This window comes from Aethalodelphis obliquidens, unplaced genomic scaffold, assembly GCF_003676395.1.
Source record: "Aethalodelphis obliquidens isolate GAN/ISIS:26980383/991018 unplaced genomic scaffold, ASM367639v1 scaffold6, whole genome shotgun sequence".
NCBI classification, from domain to species: Eukaryota; Metazoa; Chordata; class Mammalia; order Artiodactyla; family Delphinidae; genus Aethalodelphis; species Aethalodelphis obliquidens.
The window spans coordinates 39,625,231-39,639,565 of NW_020837950.1; the positions used below are offsets into that span (position 1 = coordinate 39,625,231).

The following is a 14,335-nucleotide window of genomic DNA, read 5'->3' on the forward strand; positions in this document are numbered from 1 at the left end:
GGTCCTTCCAAGGAATGAAGGCCTGAATGTGTCTCAAGTGTTCAGGAAGCTGCAAGAAGGTCCAGGGGCTAAAACTCAGAGTCCGAGGGAGGGAGGGGTAGAGGATAAATATTAAAATATGGAGCTGGGAATGGGGCTGTCACTGAACATTTTTATTTTTCAGAAAGGCTCCTCTGGCTGCAGTGTGGAGGAGACTGCAGAGGGAAAGAGGAAGGCGGGTGGAAATCAATGTCAGGACAGGAGCCAGGCTTTGCAGGCAGGAGGTGTGGGCTCTGCTTTCCAGCTGTGGGACCCTGCTGAAATGCATTAACCGTCCTAAGCCTCAACTCCATCTGTAGAATGGGAATAAAATCATCCTGGGGTTGACAGAAAGTTTACACACTTAACACGATGCCTTGGGCTTAACGAGAGCTCAATGAGTGCAAGCTACTCTTGGCGTGATTTTTGGTTTTCAGATTTGTCTGAAGAGTGAAGCTGGGTGGCAAAGGTCAGAAGTGAGAAAATTCCAGCAGGATCGACAGACTGGGTGACTGGCAGCAAGTGGGCAGTAAGGCAGAGGGGAGAAGAGAAAGATGTCCAGTCAGGCTTGGAAAAGTGGATATGCAGCCACTGAAATTGAAATGCAAATACAGTGGGTACAGTTAGTCTGGGGTCACATTATCTGTATGAGTAAGTCCATCCCATTTAAATTTGCCCATGATTCAGTTATGCCTTTGCCTATGTCCCAATTTCACAAAATGAGTCTAAATCTTTCATCAAGTGAGGGGAACTTGATATAGTTTTCTTAGGAGTCATTGCTTCCAAAGCATTTCATTTCATGCTTTTTAAAATTCTCCTGAATGTGAAACAGCTTAAAAGCCCGTTCCCAATGGGAAAGTGGTTTTCCCAGAATGATCAGATTGCAGAATGAAAGTCTAATACCAGGAGCAAAATGACAGGTTTGTCTTCCCTCCAAATGCAAATCTTCGCTGCAAAAAAACCCGGCATCGTATCCATCGCTGTACCAGGAATTTAATAATGCAGCATCCTCTGATTTATCATCAGTTGCTTCCAATTCAGGACACATTAACTCTCTATTCTAAACACGCTTGAGAATAAGAAAGCTTTGATGTTACTCAAAAGGGCTTTAAGATAAAATTGAAAATGTAAGTGTTGTGCTGCCCAATTACTAATGGGAATAAGGGTCGTTGCAAGTGGAAAGGGCCATTCGGTGTCTTAGGGCTTAACTGAGGTGCTTCTCAGAGCATTTATGATGAAGAGATGAACTGGGAACTGAAAGCCAGAGGTTCCTAGTGTCTTATTTTGTTCCTCATTTGTTTGATACATGACCTTGGACCTGCCCTTCCTCTGAAGGCCTCACCTGCTTCATCTATAATTCCTGGCAATGTCCACCTCCATGCCAATCACCCGGCAGCGATACTTACTGTGGGTTTTGGGTAAACATCCTGCAGGTATTTCCTCCTATTATTAATTTGCTAAGGAGTCTTAAGTTGAATGGGTGCTGAATTCAATAAAATACTTGTTCTGTATATACTGAAATGATCATAGGAGTCATTTCTTTAATCTGTTAATCTAATGAATTTTGTACATGAATGTTTTAATGTTAAACCAACCTTACATTCCTGAGAAAAACTCAGTCCGGTCATGCTGTATTAAATCCTTTTTACAGACGGTTGGATTAGGTCAATATTTTGTTTATGAATTGTACATCTATGCTCAAAGTAAGACAACTGTAACTGTTCTTTCTTGTACTATTCATGTCTGCTTTTGGTGTCAAGGTTATCTGAGCTTCATGAAATGAGGAATATTCCCTATTTTTTTTAATATCAGAAATAATCCTTATATGAGATTGGAAAAACTTGCTACCTTAAGGTTTGGTGGAGCTCACCTGTAAAACTATCAAGGTAAGATATCTTTGCACGTGTGTCAGAAGATTTCAAAACGACTGAATCAATTTCTTTCGTGGTAATAGAATTATACAGATTTTTTTTCTCGTTGAACCAATCTTGGTGATCTATAATTTTTTAGAAAATTTTCTTTCATTGCAATGTCTAAAGTCATCTACATAAAATTATTGTTCACAGAATTCTCTTATTTTTTAAAACTCTCGGACATCTATTGTTATGTTGATTTTTATACTTCTGATATTACTTGTCCCTTATCTCTTTTTTAAATGGTCAGTCTTTCTGGACATTTGTATATTTATTAGACTTTTCTCAAAAAATTCAACATTTCACTTTATCGATTCTCTCTACTGTAGTTTTGTTTTTAATTTTATTTATTCTCTCTTCCTTCCCTCTACTTTCTACAGGTTCATTTGTGGTTGTTATCCCCCTAACTTTTTGTTTTGTTTTGTTTTTTGGGTTTTTTTTTGCGGTACATGGGCCTCTCACTGTTCTGGCCTCTCCTGCCGTGGAGCACAGGCTCTGGACGCGCAGGCTCAGCGGCCATGGCTCACAGGCCCAGCCGCTCTGCGGCATGTGGGATCTTCCCGGACCAGGGCACGAACCCGTGTCCCCTGCATCGGCAGGCGGACTCTCAACGACTGCGCCACCAGGGAAGCCCCCCACTAACTTTTTACATGATTTCAATTGTGAGCCTTTCTTCTTTTTCAATATAAGTTAAGGGCATAAATTTCTCTCTAACAACTGCTTTTTTAGAGAGAAAAAAAAGCAGTTAGAAACATCGTATCTACATTATTTTTCTGTTCTTTGAATTTTAAAATTTCCATTTCTTTGATTTGAAAATTTCCATTCTTTTGATTTGAAAATTTCCATTTCTTTGAAAATTTGATTTCTTTGATCCATGAATTATTAAGAAGTATGTTTAATACTTCCAAAGTATGGAAGTTTTAATCTCTTAAAAAAACGGATTTAAACTTAATTGTCCTTTTTCAAAAAGGTGGTCAACAGGGTAATGCGTGGTCAATTACTTTTTAACTGTCCTAATATGTGCTGAAGAAAAACGTATGTTCGTTAACCGTTAGCTGTGAGATTTTGCATGTGTGCATTAAATACAGGTTGTTAAATGTGTGATTCAGTCCATCTGTATCTTCACTGGTGTTTCATCTGATCAATGTTCAACCACAGAAGGAGGTGTGCTGTAAGTTCCCACCATGATGAGAGATCTCTCAATTTCTCCCTGTTTGGTCGATTTTTCTTTTTGTTGTTTTGTGTCTTTTACCACATACGTGCAAGTTGAGAATCTCTCTGCTCTCTGGGCGAATGAAACTTTGAAATCATTTTGGAATTATCTTTAACTTTTTAAATAATTTCATAAATCATTCTTTTATACTCTATACTGATAATTCAGACATCTACAGTCCTTGGGGATTTTAATCTGCTGGTGTTTTGTTTCTCCTACCCACAGGTCCTCTTGTCTTGCATCTTTATGTGTTCAGTGAGTCTTTAAATTTTAATGGAGAACTCATAGAAATCCTGAGGTGCCCGGATTGAGAATATTTTCCTCTGGACAGGATCTGCCTTAGCTTCAGCCATGCACCAGGGCAGGCATCCCACCTGGACCTATTTAAATTTAATTTATCACCTTGGAGATTTCCTGACTGAATGGCTAAAGTATTTTTGGATTCCTTCGTCACATTAGAAGAAGCCTTTGGTGACAAATTCAGAGGAGGCTCACACCCCGACCCCCTCACCCCCTGCCACCAGCAGGGCTGAAGATGGACAGGTTACCCTGGTGGCTGCTTTGACCACAGGTGGCTTTCTCCTCCCGCCTCACTGGGCATTCTGTCTCCTCAGGACATCCCACAGCCCCATCTCCTAGTCCTTCAAATTAATCCCCTATCCCTGGGCGTTCTGGGTTTCACCCTTTGCCCCTAGATTTCAGCCTCTGGAATTGCTTCTATCTCCCTCTATGAGTTCAGCTTCTCCAGGCTATCCTTAGCCCTTGGGGATTTTCCTCATTCTCTTGCAAAGTCACAAAGCATTAAAAAGTATGTTTATTTTTATTTACCCAGCGTTTGGATGTTTTGTGCTGGGATATCAGCAAAGCTTCCCCTTCTTTCCTATCCCTACAAACAGGCGTCACAGTGCAGGGTGCACCATGTTTGCTGGAAAAATAGCTTGGACTCTTCAGGGTCTCATGTTATTTATGACTTCTGTAAAGAAATGACGGGAACCCCCATTAGCAAGATCAACTAGTCCATGAACATGACCCAGGGGTCTGAAGTGAGAAAGGGATACATTTCTGGCTCCTGTCACCCAGTAGCTCTGTGGACCTTGGAAAGAACTTGACCTGCCACCTGCCTGAATCTCATTTCTTTACTTGAGAATTGAGCACAGAAAAGGTACCGACTTCATGGCATGGCTCGATGATTAACTGGCATAATGCCTGACAAAGCGTGTAACTGCAAAGCAGCATAAAATCGCAACTTATTAATAATCATGCTTAAATGATCATCTTAAGACGCACAATTAAGTAATGAATTGTTAATGCTTAAATGAGAGTACACCCATTTCACAGCTCATTAGTGCTTGCCTGCCACACACGTGACACTCGATAAATGTGAGTTCCCTTTCCTCACTGTAACTGTTACAATAATACATGAAATTCTAAAATTATACATACAGGGACTAAAATTAGTCCTCAAAACCATTACGTCGGTAGCTTTTGTTTTACGAGTATACCTCCCACGCCTTGTAAAAAATGCAGCATGTAGGAATAATTAGAATTTTGAAAATAAAAAATAATCCGTTATTTCACAGCATCTAAGGCGCCATTCATTGAAAGCGACACAGCTATTTTTCTTAGTAGTATGAAAGATACAATACCGCTGTTGGCTGCAAGAGGCATCCCAGTTTCCCAGATTTTAAAAATGTTAAAATTCAAAAGGTTTGCTTCCTTGGAGGCAATGAAATAGAGCAGCCTTGGGCTGCAAGGGTGCACCATGCTCCTGTGGAAGTCTCCTCACTCAACCCTCTCCAGGATGCTGCAGTGGGCACAGGGCAGTGGACCACCCACCTAATGGTGGGAGAAGTGGAGGTGGCCACCAGAACGAAACACCAAGGTATGTGGTGCGGCCCCCCGCGCCTTCCTTCCCAGGTCTGTCACTCACCGGGCTGTGCGACTCCAGGATCTGCGTGCAGGCTGCCTTGGTCAGGGTCTCTGACGCGCTCAGCTCCTCCAGGAGCAGGTCCTGGATGGTCAGGAGGGCAGTGTACGCCCACAGGGTCTTGGCCATCCTGGCCGCCTTCTGGAACTGCAGGGAGACGAGGGACTCGGCAAAGCGTCCCTCCTGGGCCTCCAGCTGCTGTATCCTCTCGCGAAGCAACTCTCCTCGGACCTGGGAGGGGCCGGCCAGAGAACCAGAGAACGGTAAGTGGAGGGACGGCGGAGGACAGAGCACGCGGCTTACAAAAGCACGGCGTATTTATATTCGTGCAGGCAGGCAGCCGGTCATCCATTCGGGATTCTGAATTAGGTCTCAAGGCAGCAGCGTTGGAATCTCGGTGCGCAGTGTAAGACAGCAAGGGCCTCTCTGCTTATAAAGATGCTGCGGGGCTTTCAGAGTCCAGCTGTTCATTCCACATTTATCACTCTCGGGGGTAAATCGAACTGTGTTGCTCTCCAGGGCAAATTCCTTCAAGCCTCCCATCTTAAAGGATGAAAATTCAGTCTTCCTAACACAGCCCCTAAGGCCCTCCGCTCCCCGATCCCAGCTGGAAAGGTCTGGTCTGTTCTGCCACCCCCACCCACATACGTGGGACTTCCATTACTCCTGACAGTTCAGGGCCTTGCACACCATGCTCTTTGTGTCTATCATCCGAGCTCTTCGCTATGATTCAAACATCCCTCATCTTTGTCCTCCTGAAAATCTCCTACTTGGCCTTTGCGTCTCTGGTTTCCAAGGAGCCACTCTGAAGCATCCTCACTCTGCACATCTGTCGCCCTCCTTGTGTTTCTTTTGTCTCTCAAGCTCCTCTCCCCAGCTGGTACCACACTGTTTACCCCACCAGGACAGAGCTCTTCCAGGGGAGGGCCCAACACCCGAGGGGCCCAGCAGCCTCTAGATGAGAGAATCCATTCATTATACTCATTCACTCAACTAAGTAGTTCATTCCAGCTTCTCTACATTTTTTTCTCTGCTATCACTACCTCTTACACTTTCTCTAGGAAACTTGTTACAGGGAACAACATAGTCTACTGCTTCTCTGATTTCACCACCCGAGCCCCTAAAGGCAGGTCCCTGTAAGTGCATGCCTCTCCCCTGCACAGGAAGCTAAAGTACAACCCCAAAAGTAGCCTACACAAGCATCGTATCTCGATGAAGCCTTTCATTTCATCTTTAAAGGTTTGTGGAATATATTGACAATAGCCAAAGTCAAAGCAACCCAAGGACCCCCTCAACAGATGTACAGATAAACAAAATGGGGTCTATCTATACAGTGGAATATTATGCAGCCTTAAAAAGGAAGGAAATTCGAGCACATGCTACAACATGGGTGACATTATGCCGAGAGAAATCAACCAGTCACGAAAGGACAAATCCCGTATGATTCCACTTATATCAGTTTCCTAGAGTAGTCAAATTCACAGAGTCAGAAAGTAGGATGGTGGTTGCCAAGGGCTGGGGAGAGGAGGGGGTGGGAGTTAGTGCTTCATGGGGACAGAGTGTCAGTTTGGGAAGATTAAAAGTTCTGGAGATGGATGGTGGTGACAGCTGCATACAACATGAATATACTTAATGCCACTGAACTGGATCCTGAAAAAATGGTTAAGGCGGTACATTTCATGTTATGTGTATTTTACCACAATAAAAAAAATGGAATTTTGTTTGCTTCTACGTAACCTATTTTTAAGATTTGTATGTTTATATTCAGAGGCTATAAAGTAGCTGGCCCAAGGGAAAATATTTACACGGCACAGAGGCTGGCAGAAGATGGTGGCCCGGGTTCTCCCAGGGCTGTGCAATTTTCCTGTGCCCATTGTGTGTCCTTCAGAGGAAGGCAAATCCCAGGTTAAAGAGATCAGATTTCACCTGTGTGACCTGTCCTTCAGGAAAAACTCTGCTGCAGGAAGGAGGAAAAAGTGCCCCAAAGAAGCAAAGAGCCCACTTTGGGTATTATTGGCTGGAAAAGAAAACTCTGCTGGGGGACCTGCAAAGGCTTCTTGGAGAGGTGGTGCTTACCACAGGCCATGGAGAAGGAAGGACAACAAGTGAAACTAGCTCTTCAAAGACACGCTGTGGGGACCTGCATATTTGCAGCCCACTAGCAACAGGGATCAGAGGCAATAACACACAGAACTACGGCATGAAAACAGCTTCTCTGGAAGAAGACACTTCATTTCCCTGCTTGAAAGGAAACATGAAGTCTTGTTATCAAAAGGATGCTACCAGACCCCAGTCTTTCCCTAGTTTGGAGCACCAGGTGACAGCCACTTGTGACAGTCCAGTGATCTGTTTCCATGGTAATTACAGATCACTGGGCTGCGCCTTCCAGGTGGGCTTTCCTCGAGGGCCAGCAGCTATACTCAGCTTGTGTGGAGGAGCCTGCACAGCTCGTAGAGGTGGTCCAATGTCCTTGCAAGACTGGGCGATGCCCTGTGAGAATGGGGCCCCAAGAGCGCTGTCTGATTACTTCCTCATGGGGACACTTGGAAACTGAGTCTCTGAAGTGCTTTACAGATCCTAATAGTCTTCCAGCAAACTCTTTTTTGCCCACCGTTATTTTTTTCACAGTAAGTTCACAAACAGAAAATATATCTACGTCTTTGTTCATTCATCAAAAAAAATTTAATGAGCACCAAATATGTATAATATAAAGGAATGTGTGACACACCCAGGGAATGGGGACGGGTGCGTCACTAGACACGTATCTAATCCTGAAAGAGCTCAGAATTGAGGAGGGAAGTAGGCACCATGGTGAAAGGCACAGGCTCCAGAGCCAGTACTCTAAATTTGTTTGATATTTTTGCACTTTAATTATCTAGATGATGGGGTGGGTGGCAATGTCTTTCCGGGCATAGAAATCAATTTTTCTATCTTAAATTTAAGCACTAATGATGTTTACTCAGCCGGGTGTTATGTTTATTTAGTCATGCACATGACTTAGCTTCTCTGAATTCCTAGCTTTGTCTTCTTCACTCGAGGAGTCCACCAGGTTCTGCCTGGTTTCCTTCCTCTGCGCCATGGCCTGGAAGCTCTTTCAGGGCCGTACCCAGGACAGTCACAGGGCTCAACTCATTTGCCCCCTGTTTCTCAGGGATCACTTTTGACTGTTGTCCAGTGTTTTAAAAAACACATTATTTCATACATTTTGTTCATTGTTTTTGTTTTGTTTTGTTTTGTTTTAGGTGAGGGGATAATTTGATGCTTCAATTCCGTTATGGCCGGAAGCAAAATAAGTCCCCAGTAAGGTTCTTTTGATTATTAAATAATCTACTACTTTGAGAAAACCATAATTCAAAAAGAGTCATGTACCGAAATGTTCACTGCAGCTCTATTTACAATAGGCAGGACGTGGAAGCAACCTAAGTGTCCATCGACAGATGAATGGATAGAGAAGATGTGGCACATATATACAATGGAATATTACTCAGCCATAAAAGGAAACAAAATTGAGTTATTTGTAGTGAGGTGGATGGACCTAGAGTCTGTCATACGGAGTGAAGTAAGTCAGAAAGAGAAAAACAAATACCATATGCTAACACATATATATGGAAACTAAAAAAAAAAAAATGGTCATGAAGAACCTAGGGGCAAGACAGGAATAAAGACACAGACCTACTAGAGAATGGACTTGAGGATATGGGGAGGGGGAAGGCTAAGCTGTGACAAAGTGAGAGAGTGGCATGGACATATATACACTACCAAACGTAAAATAGATAGCTAGTGGGAAGCAGCCGCATAGCCCAGGGAGATCAGCTCGGTGCTTTGTGACCACCCAGGGGGGTGGGATAGGGAGGGTGGGAGGGAGGGAGACGCAAGAGGAAAGAGATATGGGAACATAGGTATATGTATAACTGATTCACTTTGTTATAAAGCAGAAACTGACACACCATTGTAAAGCAATTATACTCCAATAAAGCTGTTAAAAAACAAAAAAAAACCCCAAAAACAAATACTTGAAAGAAAATAAATAAATAAATAATCTACTACTTTTCATTGACTGTAACAGTGCCTGACACACTGAAGTGTTGAATGATGGCTAGCTGTTGTTGTTTATTTTATTTTATTTTTTTTTTGCGGTACACGGGCCTCTCGCTGTTGTGGCCTCTCCCGTTGCGGAGCACAGGCTCCGGACACGCAGGCTCAGCGGCCATGGCTCACGGGCCCAGCTGCTCCGCGGCATGTGGAATCTTCCCGGACCGGGGCACGAACCCGTGTCCCCTGCATCGGCAGGTGGACTCTCAACCACTGCGCCACCAGGGAAGCCCTGTTTATTGTTAGTATTAATTTTAGTATTAAAGGTAGAACATGGTTGGTGGCATAAAGGAGGTCCATATATAGCGCTATGATATTTTAGAGGATGGAAGAGGGGGAGGGGTCAGGGAAGGTTGTGAAGATATCAGCTTTTGAACTGGATATTGAAGGATCCAGGCATTAAGGAAGAGGGAACAGCACAACCAAAGGCACTGAGGCAAGAGTGTATGGGGTCCCTATGGGGTTAGTGAGAGGGTGAATTAGACCAAAGCTGAAAGGAAAAGTGGAAGATAAGGACCTAGAGGTCAGACAGAAACCACATTACAGAGACCCTCACTGCTAAGGGGAGGTAGGTAGCCTTTCTCCGGAGGCAACAGAAGGGACTTTGGCAAGCCTGTTAAAGTTACTAAAAAGGAAAAACATGAGTGACAGGCAGGTGAACAAGAAATGGATGAGAGGTCCCCTCCTTACACACCTGCATGAGCTCATATTTCCACATTTCCTCCATGTGGTTTCGATCTTCCCCACCACTGGACAGGTAGTGGCCCAAATATCCTGTAAGGCCTAGTCCCCTGCGGAGATGCAGGGCAGAGTAAGGTGGCCATGAGGGATATCTCATTTTACTTATGCAAAGTCATTCCTAAAATGTGGGATAAGTGTAAAGGCTTTTGCATGTACTTCGAGAACAACTTGCACGGTGAAATTAACAAAAGAAAGATTCTCTAACATCCTCTTTCTTCTTCGGAAAGCTTAATTTCTTAATTCTAGCCCTATGAGGATACGCCTCTGAAGAGGGCTTTCATCCTTGTTTAAAAGAACTCCTGGGAAAAGATACAGATTTGCATTTCTATGAGGTATTAATGACAGGCTTAATTAAATATTCAAGCTACCTAAATTAATAAAAATTCATTTGCAAAACAATATGCTGCTAACTACTCTTATTTTAGATGGGAAGTTCAAACAACTTCCTAACTGGTTTCCCTGGTAGAATGTGCAGTTTTGAAGGAGTAGTTTCTTCTATTCATTGGGATGTCCTTTAAACACAAAATAAAATCAACCTGTCAATCATCAGAGAATTATTGAGATTCTAAGAAGTTCAAGACCTTACACCCCTCCTCCTTGCACAAGTTTGGAAACATATACAACTGGATGCATGGGTGAGCCAGACAGACACCAAATGTCAGCTCTAAGATTGATGGAAACTAGACTGGAGAATGCGGCTCAGATGTGTTTGCAAAGGAGTGGACAGTCCTCCAAACAGCTGGCCTCCCCCCTAGCTCATCACATTGTAGTCAGAAAATGGGGGCTTCCTGCAGGCAGGCTGGCTTCCAAAGAGAGGAGGGAGTTGCACTGAGCATGCTCAGTTCCTACTTTAATCTCGCCAATCAGGTAACACTCTCCTTGGAGAGAAGTGGGCAGGGAATGCAGAGAGGCCAGGATGTCACTAGCAAAGTCCCTCCATGTGGAAAGAGAGGGGTCAGAAAGGAGTCACATTAGGAATCTCACATCCAAATGCTGGGAGGAGATGCTGATGAAACACTACTTAAATATAAGAATGTACTCGTATTCTAGTGGCTGGCCCTCTCAAAAAGCAGGTCAGTTTAAACCATGCTTTGCAGGATGGGTTCAAAATTTAAGACTCTCTCCTTTATCTTGCATCAGGAGGGGAGTGGACTCAGTAAAGGTGTGTTGGGTTAATGTTTATTGAATGAAATAACACCCGGCTAAATAAGCATCATTAGTGCTTAAATTTAAGATAGAAAACTTGATTTCTATGCCTGGAAAGACATTGCCGCTCAATCCATCATCTGCATAATTAAAGTGCAAAAATCTCAAACAAATTAAGAGCACTGCCTTAAACTAGTCAGCATAGTTTTATTTCTTGTGTTTATGGTTGATCTGTTATCTCCTACGTAAAAACTTACCACCTAACTAGCTGTGTGACCTGGACAAGCTGCTTAACCTCTCTGAGTCTCAGTTTTATCTCTGAAAAGCAAACGATAAAATGACAGGGAACAATGCCTGTAGAGTCTGTGGTACCTAATGAGCCCCTAATAAACAGTAGCTGCTGTATTCTTACCACTAGTATTATTTTGGTATCATTACTATAATTAGTTAAATAGAGTCTCCTTTGGGTTGCAGGAAAAAGATAAAACAATAGTTTATAATATTGAGAGTTTTCTTTCCTCCTTTAAAAAGTTTTTTCATTTCTACTTATAAAAAAACATGCACAATGTAGAAAAATATTAACAACTGAGATTCCTGGAGAGAGACAGTAGATTTATAACATGCATCTACTGCTCTCTTTAAGGCAGAAGGACTCAAGTAAAACTCTACATACTGACTACTAAAATCTCAGTTCTCTTCCCTCATTTGGCTCCTGACATATAGGCAGCAAGGCCTTTACCATTTAGGCAGGAGACTGGTCTTCTCTGGGCACTCTGACCAGATTTCAAGAAAGCTCTAAAGTTACAGACATTGGGAATTCACCAAGTGAGTGGTCCAGTCCAGTCACAGCAGCGTGAAGGTCACAGTCTGCAAGCCCTACTTACAGGTCAGAGCCTCCAAGTAGCTTTTAAGTACTCGACTCTTTTTTTTTTTTTTTTTTTTTTTTTGCGGTACGCGGACCTCTCGCTGTTGTGGCCTCTCCCATTACGGAGCACAGGCTCTGGACGCGCAGGCTCAGCGGCCATGGCTCACAGGCCCAGCTGCTCTGCGGCATGTGGGATCTTCCCGGACCGGGGCACGAACCCGTATCCCCTGCATCGGCAGGCGGACTCTCAACCACTGTGCCACCAGGGAAGCCCAAGTACTCCACTCTTAAATATGAGCAGACCACCAAGGATGGCCACATACCTGGGAAAGCCTCTAATGAATGTAGAGGTAATAATAAATGTGCAGGAATTTTTTGAAAAACTTAATGTTCTCAGAGAGATACAAGAGTTATTGTAGCCTTAAAGCAACAAGACAATGTTATTTCGTAGAGAGCATTCAGAGAGAAAAAACTCTTGAAAAATTAGAAATTAAAAATATAAGTGGGCTGCTTTGGGAGCAGTGGGAAACTATGAAGCTTCCCTTAGGAACTCTGCTCAATATTCTGTAATAACCTAAATGGGAAAAGAATTCGAAAAAGAATAGATACGTATATGTATAACTGAATCACTTTGCTGTACACCTGAAACTAACACAACATTGTTAATCAACTATGCTCCAATATTAGATAAAAATTTAAAAAAAAGGAAGAAACTTTCCTTAAAATGGTGTTTCAGGGAGATGACTTTGACAGAGTCTGCCTCAAGGGATAAAACAGGGGCAAGAGTAGACATGAAGAGAACCGTCTGGAGGCTTTCCCAGTCTTGGTAGGTGGATGAAGGGATTTTCTCGCCTCTTCCTAAAATGCATTCCCTTCCAATATGCCTTCTTTTCTAAGCTTTATAAAGACCTGTACCATCAGTTTTCTCTCTTGTCATGTCATCTGAAAATGAGCACATTATTCTCATGCTTAAGCTCTAGCCACTTCTGAAATGACAGGTGTGTGAAGAGCTGTTCCTGACAGAAGCGCCAGCCACCTCTGCATAATTGCCGAGGCTGCTGCAGAAACACACTAGGATGCGTGGTTGATTGCACTGCAAGAGTTCCACTCCTGATGGAGGGGTTGCTAATGAAGTATGCAAGCATGGCATCTCGTGAAACCCAGAAATAGTGAGTGAATAATGGATGGGTGAATGGTTATGTGGTAGACACACCACCCAGATGGAAGCAACATCATTAAAATAGTACCAGAAATCGTGGGTGAGCAGAAAATACGGTCATGTCACTTTCATTTATATTGAAGTGCTCCTAGAGAAAATTTATGAGAAATTTATATATACTTTGTGCAAAACCAGCAAGAGAACGCACCGAAGATGAACTGAAATATTGCCTTCGTTTCTGGATCCATCAATTAAAATTCTGCTAACAGAACACAGAGGTGGGCATCGAGAGACTGGAACCTTATCCTTGCTGAAGTGTCTGGCCTCAGGGCCCCTCAGTCCCCAGAAACCAGTCCAGCTCTTGACGGGGGCTGGGACTGCAACCCTAACCTCCATCTCACACTGACAAGTAGAAGGAAGAGAACAGGTCAGACTAAGACACGGCCCCCAACCCCTAGAACCAACGAGAGCAGAGGTCAGGAGAGGAGGACTGGCCAACAGAGACTGACTTCTAGAACTACTAATGAATATATCCTGAGAGATACTCTCTACGAAGTGCCTAAATCTTGTCAATTTTCCCTCAAAAGGTCTGAGCTTCTCAGTGTAGCTGTCAGGATTCTCATGACCTGGGTCCTCCCTGCCTCTACTGCCCTTGTCTCCATATCTAACAGAAAATACTCAGCCTTTTTGAGGACAAATAAAGCCACGAGGTAAGCCTCAATAAATTCCAAAGACTTGTTATCATATACACTTTGTTCTCTATCTAAAACATACTAAAAGTAGAAATCAATAACAGAAGGATAGGGTTTTTTTCTTTTTAAGGATCTGTTAGAAGTAAAAATCAATCAAAAAGGGATAGGTTAGAAAGTTCTGCTTCTGGCCATGATACAGGAACAGGGAACAAATTTACTCTGTAACCAGATTTGCTTTCCCACAGCTAGAAAACTAGACAAATCACATGATGCAATGGTTTTCAGACACTGGACAACAGGCAGCACAGAACTGGGATACTTGAGAGAAGGGAAATAGACAAGGTGAGCCCCACGGTTGCCCCAGCTTACAGCCTGAATGCAGTTCCTAGTACACAAAAGGATGTGTTGGGGAACCCAGGGAGAGACCAGCAGGCTCAGTACTTTCAGAAAACAAAAGCAGAGTTTGGGAGGCCCCTGTGCCTAGAATTTGTGGGGCAGAGTCCTAAAGAGGAGGGAGCTGCTGAGAGAGAGAGAGAGAGAGAGAGAGAGAGAGAGAGAGAGAGAGAGAG

General features: G+C 43.3%; 1 protein-coding gene across 5 annotated transcripts in view; it reads right to left on the reverse strand.

Moving 5' to 3' along the window:
• EVC2 (EvC ciliary complex subunit 2) overlaps positions 1 to 14,335 on the reverse strand; it is a 135,819-nt gene that overhangs the window by 20,342 nt on the left and 101,142 nt on the right. For all 5 annotated transcript variants that reach the window (XR_003432220.1, XR_003432221.1, XM_027103386.1 and 2 more), the window contains one exon: positions 5,075 to 5,302. Coding sequence is in view for 3 of the 5 variants with exons in the window: in XM_027103386.1 (XP_026959187.1) it covers positions 5,075 to 5,302 (228 nt within the window). In the remaining 2 variants the exon portion in view is untranslated. The remainder of the gene's footprint in view (positions 1 to 5,074; positions 5,303 to 14,335) is intronic.